At 47.8% G+C, this 13,328-nt stretch overlaps 1 protein-coding gene across 8 annotated transcripts; it reads left to right on the top strand.

The window, feature by feature from the left end:
- The first annotated feature begins 5,296 nt into the window (after positions 1–5,296).
- On the top strand, positions 5,297–13,216 carry Tm9sf1 (transmembrane 9 superfamily member 1). 8 transcript variants are annotated; one of them, XR_015638084.1, is made up of 6 exons: positions 5,297–5,463; positions 6,098–6,459; positions 7,420–8,041; positions 8,296–8,522; positions 11,130–11,403; positions 12,547–13,216. XR_015638084.1 is itself a non-coding variant. In XM_087586116.1 (6 exons), the coding sequence occupies exons 2-6, from the start codon at positions 6,115–6,117 to the stop codon at positions 12,938–12,940; spliced, it is 1,821 nt and encodes a 606-aa protein (XP_087442242.1). In that variant the 5' UTR covers positions 5,297–5,463; positions 6,098–6,114; the 3' UTR covers positions 12,941–13,216. The 8 variants fall into 8 exon arrangements, 5 of the variants coding, with proteins under 5 accessions (XP_087442242.1, NP_001386633.1, NP_001386634.1 ...); XM_087586116.1 differs by having other exon boundaries at positions 8,296–8,481; XR_015638083.1 differs by having other exon boundaries at positions 5,445–5,678.
- Positions 13,217–13,328: the final 112 nt, after the last annotated feature.

The raw sequence follows: 13,328 nt of genomic DNA, 5'->3' as shown, positions 1-13,328 counted from the left end.
TCAAGCACGAAGACTGGAGTTCAGTCCCAGCTCTGAGCAAGGTGGATGAGAGTATCACTGGGGTTTGCTCACTTCCCACCTACTCCAGAGATGCAAACTTCTGGTTCAGTAAGACCCTGCCCCAAAGGAATAAGGCAAAGAGTGATGGAGGACATCTGATGTCCTCCTTTAGCTTCCATATGAACACGGGTGCATGTTCTTATAGTTACCCATACACCATACATATAAAGATAATGCACTCACAGCTCTATGCCCACTGCCATTTCTGCTCAGCACAACCCCCTATCAATAAACTGGTCACTTGCAAGCCTGCTGCTCCCCTCCAGTTGAAGCATTTATGTATGGACACGTGTGTCCACACATGCAGAGGCCGGAGCAGGACATTGGGTGTTTTCTGGTCACACTTCCTTATAGCCTTGAATCTGCTAGTGACCTGGAAGCTTGCCATTTTGGCTAATGTGGGTAGCCAGTGAGCTTTCTGCATCCACTTATCTCTACTACCCAATTCTGGGGTTACAAGTGTATGGGGGAAAAAAAACCAAGTATATGAGGTTTTCATGCTGGCCATCTTGCTCATTGAGCCCTCACCCTAACCTCACACATCTGATTTTTATTTCCATTCAAGACTAAGTTGAAGCTAGAGACATTAAGTGACTAAGATGCTTGCTGCTCTCGGAGAGAAGCAGGGTTTGGTTCTCAGCAGCCATAGAGCAGCCCCTGTAATTCAGGTTTCAGGGCAGCTAATACCCTCCTCCGGCCTCCATGGACTCATGTGCAAACGAGGTGCACATAAACTCAAGCTGGTAAACACAAAATAATCTAAAACAACTTACTGTCTGCTGATTCTCAGGATCAAGTTAATACCTTTACATCAGCCCTGTGATAAACTTTGCCTTTCCAATTTTGTCTTTTGTTTTGTTCTTTTACTATGGGGTTTAGGGTCTCAGTATGTATCCTAGGCTGGTCTCAAAATTGAAATCCTCCTGCTTCTCAGATCTGCTACAGCTCTGTGCTTTTTCATTTGGTTTGCGGATATTTCTGTCTCTGTCTCTGTCTCTCTGTCTCTCCGTCTCTCTCTCTCTCCAGAAAAGGTATCACTATGTATGTATCCTAGGTTGGCCTTCAATTTCAGATCCTCCTGCCTTAGCCTCCCCAATCCCTCCAGTGTTTGAATCTGCAGCCTCTCACATGACAGACAAATGTCCTAAGAGCTCTATGCCTGTTTCTTTTTCCCTTCTTTTGACAGTCTAACGTTAAGTTAACCATGCAGGCACCAAGCTTGCGATAGAGGCTTGTCTGGGCCTTCACAGCAGTGGGGATTGCAAGCCTGTGCCAGCTTAGCAAATATTCTCCTCTTCCTCCTCTGGCAAAGGCCAACTTTCCCTTCAGAACTCAGGATTTCCTGGTTTTGAAGGTCTCTGTTAGTCTTGCCTGGCCTTAAACTTATCATTCTACTGCCTCAGCCTCCCAAGTACTGGGATTATATGCACACACGGCCACAGCTGCATATCTTAGATCATCAGCCTAGTAGGTTATACAGAGTTCTCAAGTGATGGCAGATGTTTGAGAAGCTGGGGCTGGAGAAGTTCTCAGTCGGTGAAGTACTTGCTTCATAAGCATCAAGCCCTCAGTTCGATTCCTAGCACCCGAGAAAGAAGCTGGTGAGCACTTGTGACCTCAGGGCTGGGAAGGAAGCACAAGCAGGGAAGACCCTAGAGCTCACTGGCCAGACAGCCTAGCCACATCAGAGAGCTCCAGGGGACAGCATGGTCAACCTCTGGCATCCATACACTTGTTCACACTCTTTAATCCCAGCACTTGGGAGGTACAGGCAGACGATCTTAGTGAGCTCCAAGGCCAGCCTCGTCTATACATAGAGTTCTAGGCCAGCTAGGGCTACAAAGAACCTGCCTCAGAACAAAACAAAATCTCAGGTAAGAATGCGGCTGAAATGATGGAATGCGGACTCTACATTCTAGAGAAGGAAGCTAGAAACAAAGCAGAGGCTGGGAGATGAGCTGCAAGTCTCAGTTGGAAGGAAGAACAAAGTTAGGGAGCGGTCAAGTGAGAAGGGCAGTGCCTTAGGGTTTCTATTGCTGTGATAAAACACCAAACCCACAAGGAACTTGAGGAGGAAAGGGTTCAGCTCATTTTACAGCTTGTTGTTCATAATTCAGGGAACTCAGGGCAAAAACTCAAGGGAGGAAACCACAAACTGCTGCGGAGGCCATGGGGGAGTGCTACTTACTGACTTGCTACCTGTGGCTTGTTCAGCCTGTTTCTTACAGTTCCCAGGACCATAGCCCAGCACCCCTCACACACACCTCCCACAGTGAGTGGGCCCTTCCAAATCAATCATCAGATCAGGAAATGCACAACAGGTCTGTCTACAGGGGGCATTTTCTCAACTGAGGTTCCTCCTTCCCAAAGCTCACATAAAGCTAGCCAGGCTCCAGGTGTGCTCAGGTCTGTGTGGTTCCGTGTGGCAAACCTGGGCATGACAGGTGTGTGCCTGGGATCTGAGCACTCAGGAGGCAAAGGTAAGAGGATTGCTAAGGGGTTCTGTCCACTTGTTACGAGCGTTCACATGCATGTGGAGGTTAGAGGCGGATGCTGGCTGACTTCCACCTTTGTATTGCTTTTCTATTGCTGTGATAAAACACCATGACCAAAACAATTTACAGAAAACAGTTTATTTGCATTTATAGTTCCAGAGGGTCCTGTCTTGAACTGCAAGCAGGAAATTGAGCCAACTCTCAAAGATGCCTCCAGTACTCTCAAACAAGGCCATACTCCTAAACCTCCCTAAACACTGCCATAAATTGGGAACCAAAACTCCTAACGCCTGAGCCTACGTGGGGCCTTTCATTCGAGTCACCACAACCTTGGGTATTTTTGTTTGCTTTGAGATAGGGTCTCAAAACCTGAACATCTTCCAATATAAATGACTACACCATGATTGACTTGTCAAGTCCCACCTATTGAGTATGTGACCCTGCTTGCACGGCAGTTCCAAGGTCTGCTGGAATTCAGTGCCACAACCTAGTACAATTAAAGAACTGCCCAAAGTGTATCACAGTTAGGGAGATGTGCCCAGCACTCCTCATCAGTGTGCATGCACCAGCCCTGGATAGGCGGTTTGGTAGCAAACTGGTCATCTCTCATCACAGATAGAGGATACACTCACCAGCCCTGGATAGGCGGTTTGGTAGCAAACTGGTCATCTCTCATCACAGATAGAGGATACACTAAGTTGTTCAAGGAACATATTTTGAGCTGCCCAGTACATACAAGAACCCTGCTAAATTCTGAACACAAAAAGAGGGGTAAGTTAGTCTCCTTGAAAGGGGTTTGAAATTATAAAAGAGACACACAAAATACACCAGCACATTGAGATGAGGTGATAAGACAAACACGGAAGGACTTCTGTGAAAAGTATGATCTGCTCTGTTCAGAGAGTGGAGTTCTTTCGTCAAATAAGTAGAGAAAGGTGGTAAGCAGTCTACACAGGGAGAATACAAGACTTAAGAAATGATATCCAGGGCTGGAGAGATGGCTCAGCGGTTAAAAGAGCACTGACTGCTCTTCCAGAGGTCCTGAGTTCAATTCCCAGCAACCACATGGTGGCTCACAACCATCTGTAATGGGGATCTGATGCCCTCTTCTGCTTTGTCTGAATTAGGGTTAGCATTAGGATGTGGCTCTGTAAGGCATCGTGTTAAGCTATTTTCTACTTTACATTGTCATGTCAAAGTTGGTTATACATAAAAATCAGAGCTTGTCCAAAAAAAAAAAAAAAAAAAAAAAAATTGGGAGGAGAGATGACTCAGTGGTTAAGAGAACTTTGTGCTTGCTCTTTCAAAGGTCCCGAGTTTAGTTCCTAGCATCCACACTCAGCAACATGTAACTCACTCTAATTCACTTTACAGAGGAACCAACATCCTCTTCTGACCTACTTGGGCACCCCCACCTAAGTGGCATACACACAACATTTTTTTTTAAAGCTAGATATCTATGAAAAGGGAGAAATAAAAACAAATGAAGCACAGTGGTTCACCCTTATAACCCTTGCTGAGGCAAGAGGATCACTGTTTGAGGGCAGATGAGGCTGTAGAAACCTGGCTCAATAAAACCACAAAACCTGATGCTCGGCACCTTCTCCTCCCGTTCAACAATCCTTTCAGTAGCGGTTTGAAAAATGGTCCCCAGGGGTGGGGGTGGGGATGGTCGTGATGGATAGGAGACTAGCAAGATGGTTGACATGAAAGAGGGCCTCTACATCAAGAAAATGATGGAAAGCAAATATGGAAAGATAATCGGAAACAAACCAAAGGAGCTTGCATTTGAGAGGTACTAACAGAAGCTTTGATTTCTGGCTTCACTAGGTAGGTCATCAGAAGGAAGCATCTTAAGTTATTCCTACCCACAAATCTCAGTCAGGCCTGCCTCAGTAATGCAAGTCTTGCACACTTACAGTCCCAGCTACTCACGCAGCCGAGGCAGGAATATTGCTTCAGCTGGAGTTCCAAGGCCAGTCGGGCAACGCGGCAAGACACTGTCTCGGTAAGAGCAAAGGGGACAAAACAAAAGCTACTGTGTCTGACTCAACGCCAACTTCCTAGAATCTCACTGTTTCAGGACAGTGGGTGACCGGGAAAAAACAGTCGTAGGAGTGCGGAAAAGAATGGCTGCTTGTGATTTCCCTCAGTACTTGCTTCCGCCAGGTTAGAAAACTTTAAGTCAGCTTCCTCCCGTTTGCTTCCATGTGGCCAAGTGAAAGTGGCCACTGTTTGGAGGGAATCCTCGAGAACAGAGCCTCTTCAGAATGGCTGAGCCAGACAAAAGTAAACGTTTTCAACCTGCAAAACTAGGGAGAAGCCCAAATGTCCCACAGACACACTTGCGAACAAAATGACGGAAATGAGGTACGGTGGTGTGTACCTGTAAGCGCTGAAAACTCTGAAGGCGGAGACTCAAAAGACCCCCGAGTTCGAGGTCTGCAGGGATTCCAGATTTAAAAACAAAACAAAAACCTACTTCCGATCAAAAACCGCTATGTCAACCCGCACAACTCGCGGGGTGAAATGGCAAACTGTAGGTGCACCTCGCCCAGCTCCCACATGCTTGTTGCCAACAATGACCGGTGTGTGCCTCCAGAAAGCCTCGGAGGGGAACCTTTACCTAGGTGTTTGAGGCCACAGGTCCCTGGCGTGGGAACCCACATAAAGCCCCGCCCTGCTCAGGTTAGGGGCAACTTTCCGCGTCAAGCGTTCCTCAGCAGCCGGGGGCGGGTCCCGTCTTTACCCGGCCCGGCTCCCGCTCCCCGGCCGTCTCTCTCCAACCTACGGAGGGCAGCCCAGCCTGCGCGAGACCCTGTGGGAAGCTGCCCGCGACACGCTCAGAAGAGGAGCCTTCCTTCCCGCCTTCCCTGAGCTGAGGTCCCCGTCCGCGAAGGCGGAAGTGGTAAGACTGACGTGTCTGGGCGGCGGTGCTGCTCGCCCGGACGACAACTGGTATCGTTCGGTGGCTCGGGGAGCGAACTTCGTGGAATTCGTGGCGGGGCCGGATCGCGGGCGAACCAGAGCTCTTCGAGGAGCATTTGAACGAGCCGAGTGCGGACGCTGGCGACGTGGCAGCAGCCGCGGCAATCAGGCGCAGCGGCGGACAACCCGGAGGAGGTCCGTCGTCAGGTCCTCACCAGGTCTACTGCTCCGGCGCCGCTGTCTGGAAGAGCCGGGCAGAAGCCCAAGGGCAGCTACGGGGCCCTGTGAGGCCACTGGCGCCTCTTTGGCCAGCCGGTACCTCGCAGAGAGGACCCCGGAGCTGCGGCGGGTGCCCCTTCCGGAGCAGCGAGCCCGCCGGGCGTTGCTATAGAAACGGGTTGGCAAGCGCAGCCCCGGGCGGGGGAGGCCTAGAGGCGTGAACCCTAGGTTGGGAGTACTATTGAGTGCACGCCAAGTCTTCGGAGTAGAAGTCCTGTGGTGTGGGGATCCGGAGGCCAATGGGAGGAGGTGGAGCCAATGGGCACTTGAGAGACCAGACCCCGGGCACCATGATTTGATTCCTAGTTTCTGTAACCACAGGATTCCCCCAACAGGTTCTGCTGCCTTAAGGATGACAGTCCTAGGGCACCCTCGAAGTTGGAGCTGCCATTGTTTGCCAGTCCTGATACTGTTGCTGGGCATAGGCCACGGGCCACGGGTGGAAGGTGTCACACACTACAAGCCCGGCGACCCTGTCATTCTATATGTCAACAAAGTGGGACCCTACCATAACCCTCAGGAAACTTACCACTACTACCAGCTTCCAGTCTGCTGTCCGGAGAAGATCCGACACAAAAGTCTTAGTTTGGGTGAAGTACTGGATGGGGACCGAATGGCCGAATCTTTGTACGAGATCCGCTTTCGGGAGAATGTGGAGAAGAGAATTCTGTGCCACATGCAGCTCAGTTCTGCGCAGGTCAGCTCTCCACGTTAGTTATCACTTAGCCCTCCTTGCCAGGGACTGAGGGTGCCTTGCATCTACGGTACCTTTATAGAAATTATCTGTCTGGACTCCAACCACAACCCAGTGTACTTGCTTAGATGTCCCAAACTGACTTTTCAAGATTACATGGATAGAGTGGTGCAGAACTGAGATTAGAGCCTGGGGCTCCTGGCTCTCAGTAATAGGTTCCCGACTCCTCTGTAATTCTCTCTCCTTCCATACATACCTATGACTGACTCATGGCCTCTTTACTTTCTAACCTTCCCTGTTACTTTTTTTTCTTTAGCAAAATTTATAACTTCTTAGTTCTAGTCTTTTTATACTCTGCCCCATTTTTTCCCCCTGAGGCTCTATCCTAGCAAAGAGATACCTTGTTCATTCTTGACCTAATATACCAGAATCAGTCAGTGTCTCAGTGGTACTTTGGCAATGTATAAAGACATTTTGTTTGGTTGGTTTGGGGTTTGTTCTTGTTTCCTTTGATTGTTGAGATAAGGTCTTACTATGTAGCCCAGGCTAGCCTCAAACCCAATATTAACCTTCTAAAGTGCTGGGATAACGGGGATGTTCTATGCCAGATCCCTACCCACACCAAGATAGGGCTTCTCTCTAACAACAGCCCTGGATGGCCTGGAACTCACTCCGTAGACTAGGGTGGCCTGGAACTCGCAGAGATCTACCTGCCTCTGCCTCCCCAGTCCTGGGACTAAAGGTCTGCACCACCATCTTGGAGATAATTTTGATGGTCAGCATTCAGTAGCACTATTTGGTGTGTGGTGTGTAGGGATCAAGGATGCTGACCTCTGCAGTGCGCAGATCAGTATCTCCCTATAACACACTTATCCAAACCAAAATGAGAGGACTGCCGAGTCTTCGAAACAACTTTCACTCTGAGAGGCTTCGTGTAACCGACTCCTGGCTTGTTCTTTGTAGGTGGAGCAGCTGCGCCAGGCCATTGAGGAATTGTATTACTTTGAGTTTGTGGTAGATGACTTGCCAATCCGTGGTTTTGTGGGCTACATGGAAGAGAGTGGCTTCCTGCCGCACAGCCACAAGATAGGCCTCTGGACACATTTGGACTTCCACCTAGAATTCCATGGAGATCGAATTATATTTGCCAATGTTTCAGTTCGGGATGTCAAGCCCCATAGCTTGGATGGGCTACGGTCTGACGAATTACTGGGCCTTACTCACACTTACAGTGTACGCTGGTCTGAGACGTCAGTGGAGCATCGGAGTGATAGGCGCCGAGCTGATGATGGTGGTTTCTTTCCTCGAACCCTGGAAATCCATTGGTTGTCCATCATCAACTCCATGGTGCTTGTGTTTTTACTGGTGGGTTTTGTGGCTGTTATTCTAATGCGTGTGCTTCGAAATGACCTGGCTCGGTACAACCTAGATGAAGAGACCAGCTCTGGAGGCTCTAGTGATGACTTTGACCAGGGTGATAATGGCTGGAAAATTATCCATACAGATGTCTTCCGCTTCCCTCCATGTCGTGGTCTACTCTGTGCTGTGCTTGGTGTGGGCGCCCAGTTCCTGGCCCTTGGCACTGGTGAGGGGATATGAATTGCTCTCAAAGGGTAGCAGATAGGTTATTAGAAAAGTTCTGTGGATTTTCTCTTCTGTTCAAGGTGAGAGAAAGGCCTAAGGGAATCGAGAGCTCTAGTGAGGATGTGTGTGGGTTTTCCCGACTCTAGTGGAACTAGGAAAATCACTTGAGGATCTAGGCTGAGGGGTATGATTTCTCTGACCTGGAGAAGAGGCGTAGGTGAGACCTAACTTGAGCTTTCCACTACTATCTTGTAGGCATCATTGTCATGGCGTTGCTGGGCATGTTCAATGTACACCGTCATGGAGCCATTAACTCAGCAGCAATCTTGTTGTATGCCCTGACCTGCTGCATCTCTGGCTACGTGTCCAGCCACTTCTACCGGCAAATCGGAGGCGAGCGATGGGTATGGAACATCATTCTCACCACCAGTCTCTTCTCTGGTGAGAACGTCCTCCGTTCGTCGTGGGTCTGCCTAGACTTGGTAACCAAGAACACATCATGGGTACTGGGACAGAATCACAGTGCAGGGACTGTAGGGAGAATTTTTTAATATTTACGTTTGAGTGTTTTGCCTGCATGTGCAACACATATGCAACATGTGCAACACTGTGCAAAACATGCATACAGTCCCTATGGAAGCCAAAGGTGTTGGATCCCCCGGAACTGGAGTTACAGATGGTTGTGAGCCACCATGTGGGTGCTGGGAACTGAACCCCAGTCCTCAGTAAAAACAGCAAGTGCTTTAACCACTGAGCTTTTTCTCCAGCCCCTGGGTAGAGATAGGGGTAGGGGTAGGGAGTTTAAAAGGCAATCCATCAAAAATAACAAGTTTCTTTATCTTAATTCTTTTTTTTAGACAGGATCTTGACGATGTAGTCCAGGCTGTCTTTGAATTTATGATCCTCCAGCTTAAACTCTTGAGTACTGAGACTGTAATCCAGGAAAATATACATTTCTCTTTGAATAGTTAAGTGCTGGAAAGTGACTAGACACTGTGGTTAGCATTTGATATGTTCTCTTATTTAATCTTCACAGTAGCCATGTAACACAGGTAATATAGTCCCCATTGTACAAGATGAGGAAACTAAACTAGGACAGGGTCTCACCAAGGAGCCCACATGAGCCTTTGTTATAGACCTACCCCAGCCTCCCAGTTCTGGGGTTATAGGTGCATATCACCGTGCCTGGGCTTCGACCATTTGTGTGTATGTGCTCAAGTGCTTTTGCAAATGTGCAGTTGTATGTATGGAAACCAAAGGGCAGCCTTAGGTATAATTCCCCAGACACTGTCCACCTCTTTTGAGGAAAGATCTCTCATTAGCCGAGTAGTCAAGACTAGGCTGCTTGGCTATCATGCTTCAGTGATGTCTCCATTGTCCCAGTGCTGAGATTACGAGCATGAGAGCCAGGTGTGGTGGAGCACACCTTTAATCCCAGCACTCAAGAGGCAAGCAGATCTTTCTGAATTCCAGGCCACCCTGGTGTACTCCTTGAGATCTAGGACAGTCAGGGTTACACAGACCCTGTCTCAAAAAAAAAAAAAAAAAAAAAAAAAAAAAAAAAAAAAAAAAGGCGGGCTGGAGAGATGGCTCAGCGGTTAAGAACACTGACTGCTCTTCCAGAGGTCCTGAGTTCAATTCCCAGCAATCACATGGTGGCTCACAACCATCTGTAATGAGATCCAGTGCCCTCTTCTGGTGTCTGAAGACAGTGACAGTGTACTCATATATAATAAAGAAATAATTAGGGGCTGGGGATTTAGCTCAGTGGTAGAGCGCTTACCTAGGAAGCACAAGCGCAAGGCCCTGGGTTCGGTCCCCAGCTCCGAAAAAAAGAACCAAAAAAAAAAAAAAAAAAAAAAACCAAAACAAAACAAAAAACCAAAACATGAGCCACACCATACCTAGCTTTTTCCAGGTGGGATCCTGGAATTTAACCTAGGCTTTCATAACTGTAAGGCAAGCATTTTATCAACTGAGTCATCAGTCCCTCGGGCATTATGTTAAATGATTTGGTATGTGTACATACATACATGTGTGCACTGTGTGGGTGCTGTGCGTTTGGAAAGAGGAGGTCAGTATCAGGTCTTCCTCAGTAACTCACCTTACCTTTTGAGGCAGGGTGTCTCACTCAAGTTAGAGCTCACTGAATTAACCAGACCCGATGGTCAGTGAGCTGTAAGGATCCTGTGCCTTTTGCCTTCCGCCTACTGTGATTATGAGCTCTGGCCACCAATCTGACTCATTTTTATTGTTTGTCTTTAATGCTGGGGACCCAACCCAGGTCCTCATGCTTTCGTGGGGAAGGGCTTTACTGATTGAACCCTTTCCTCAACCGTCCTAAATAGCTTTCTTTCTTTTTTTTTTTTGGTTCTTTTTTTCGGAGCTGGGGACCGAACCCAGGGCCTTGCGCTTCCTAGGTAAGCGCTCTACCACTGAGCTAAATCCCCAGCCCCCCTAAATAGCATTCTTGAATTTACTTTTTCCATACTTTTTATTTTGGAGGTAGGTTTGTTCTGGCCTTCAAACCAGTTTGCCTTTTCAAAGACAGTAGTAGTCTATGTTCTGAACCTTGCTATTTCCAAGTTGATGTATTTGACTTCTATCCCATCCCATCTATATTTGAAGCATGGCTTTCTGATAACAGGTCCTTAATCCAAACAACGGTTTCATGCTAGGGGTTATCAATGCTATGGCAAGACAGGCTTCTGTAGGCAGGTGGATTTGTATCACTCTTGGGACCATAGTGTCTTAAGTCTTGATATCACTGGGTTGGGGAATAGGGTGTATGAAAAATACAGAACGGGGTTGGGGATTTAGCTCAGTGGTAGAGTGCTTGCCTAGGAAGCGCAAGGCCCTGGGTTCGGTCCCCAGCTCCGGAAAAAAAAGAACCAAAAAAAAAAAAAAAGAAAAGAAAAAAGAAAAATACAGAACTATAAAAGGGTCAAGGTGAGTTCAATCAACCCTGGCCATCTGGAGCATAGGTGGGCCCTGTGAGTGGCAGGCTACTTCATCCCTTTCCCCTTAGGTCCAGTGAGAGTGGGGTGTCACAGGGATGTTGCTCCTACTGCTGACCCTCCCTCCTGCAGTGCCTTTCTTCCTGACCTGGAGTGTGGTGAACTCAGTGCACTGGGCCAACGGTTCGACACAGGCTCTACCGGTTACAACCATCCTGCTGCTTCTGACAGTTTGGCTGCTGGTAGGCTTTCCTCTCACTGTCATTGGAGGCATCTTCGGGAAGAACAACGCTAGTCCTTTTGATGCACCTTGTCGCACGAAGAATATCGCCCGGGAGATCCCACCCCAACCCTGGTACAAGTCTACGGTCATCCACATGACTGTTGGTGGCTTCCTGCCTTTCAGGTATCTTCAGTTCATACCATGGCCATCCACTCTTGGGGATTTTGGTTTGGTTTGGTTTTGGACGCTAGACACTTCTGCTTATTTTGTTTTCTTTTTTGAGGCTGTTTCATAAGGCCCATGGGCACTTGGAGGGTAGAGGCAGGCAGATCTCTATAAATTTGAAGTCAGACTGGTCTACAGAGTTCTAGGACAGCCAGGGCTACAGAGAAATCCTGTCTTGAAAAACCAAACAGAAAAAAATCCTTAAAGTTGTTGTGCCTTGGGTGCTTGAATTACAGGTGCGGGCACCACACCGAGCCTTCAGTGTTTGCTTCACCTTTGCCTTTCCCTGCTCGCAGTCCATAGCCCAGTAACGATCCTCAGCTCGGCAGAGCTCAGAGAGTGGTTCTAGCTGTCTAATCAGGAATGAGCTTCAGCCAGGTCAGGGAGGAGTGTTTCACCCTGAAGCTCTTTCACTCAGCAAACTGAAAGAATAATCAAGTGGGCTTTAAGCCTTGTATTGGAGCCCATAGAACCTGATTTCTGTGTAGTGTTTCCAGGTATGGAGAGTTTAAAGCCTGTTTGTTTTCTCATTCAGTTTGCTATGTACCTTTTTTTTTTTTTTTTTTTTTTTTTTGGAGCTGGGGACCGAACCCAGGGCCTTGCGCTTCCTAGGTAAGCGCTCTACCACTGAGCTAAATCCCCAGCCCAGCTATGTACCTTTTAAACAATCCCGTTTTGTACTTTTGTACTACTGGAGTGTACTTCGGGCCTCAAGCATCATTTGGCAAGCACTGGACCACTGAGCCACATCTCAGCCCATTTTTTACCTTTCATTTTTGAGACAGTCTTAAATTTTCCAGGCTGGCCTTGAAATTATTTTGTAACCAGGATTGACTTTGAACTTGGCAATCCTCCTGCCTTAGCCTCCCAAATAGTAGTATTAGATGTATGTCACCTGGTCTAGTTAAGATGTCTGCTTTCAGCCTGTAAGGGACGATGTTCATGAAATGAGAGCAACTATTAAACTAAACTAGTGGGCAGAAGGCTCCTCACGCTGCCTTGACCTCCACGGTGTGACGTGGGAAGGTGTGGCTGGGTTTGGCTCAGCCTGCTGTGGCTGTACACTGCTTTAATGGTGTGTATTGTCTGTTCTCTTCACAGTGCCATCTCTGTGGAGCTGTACTACATCTTTGCCACCGTCTGGGGCCGAGAGCAGTACACGCTGTACGGCATCCTCTTCTTTGTCTTCGCCATCCTGCTGAGCGTGGGGGCCTGCATCTCCATTGCGCTCACCTACTTCCAGCTGTCTGGGGAAGATTACCGCTGGTGGTGGCGATCTGTGCTAAGCGTTGGCTCCACTGGCCTCTTCATCTTCCTCTACTCAGTTTTCTACTATGCTCGGCGGTCCAACATGTCAGGGGCAGTACAGACAGTAGAGTTCTTTGGCTACTCTTTACTGACTGGTTATGTCTTCTTCCTCATGCTGGGCACCATCTCCTTTTTTAGTTCCTTAAAGTTCATCCGTTATATCTATGTTAACCTCAAGATGGACTGAGTTCTGCGTGACAGAACTACGGCTCTTCTCCTGCTCTCATCATGCCCCATTGATTTCACTGGATAGCTTCTCTTCTGACCGAATTGTGTGATGGCATTGTCGCCTTCCTTCCCTCTTTACCCCTTGGACCTCCCTTCTTTGGGGAGGACCTGGAAATTAAAAATCTCTATTATATAAGAAATATATATATTTGAACTTTTTAAGTTGCCTTATGTTTTGGTCCTGATTTTTTTTTCTTTTTACAATTATTAAAATAAAATTTATTAAGAAAAAGGATCCTGTAGTTGGAAATTTTGGTCTAAGTTATAGAAACCTGAAACCTGTTGTCAATGCACAGTTGCTTTGAAAACCCGAGTCCGCTACTGCCACACAAACTCTGGACTCTGGG

The sequence above is a fragment of the Rattus norvegicus genome, chromosome 15 (genome assembly GCF_021556685.1).
Source record: "Rattus norvegicus strain SHRSP/BbbUtx chromosome 15, alternate assembly SHRSP_T2T, whole genome shotgun sequence".
Taxonomy (NCBI): Eukaryota; Metazoa; Chordata; class Mammalia; order Rodentia; family Muridae; genus Rattus; species Rattus norvegicus.
This window is presented reverse-complemented; position numbering and strand designations above follow the sequence as displayed.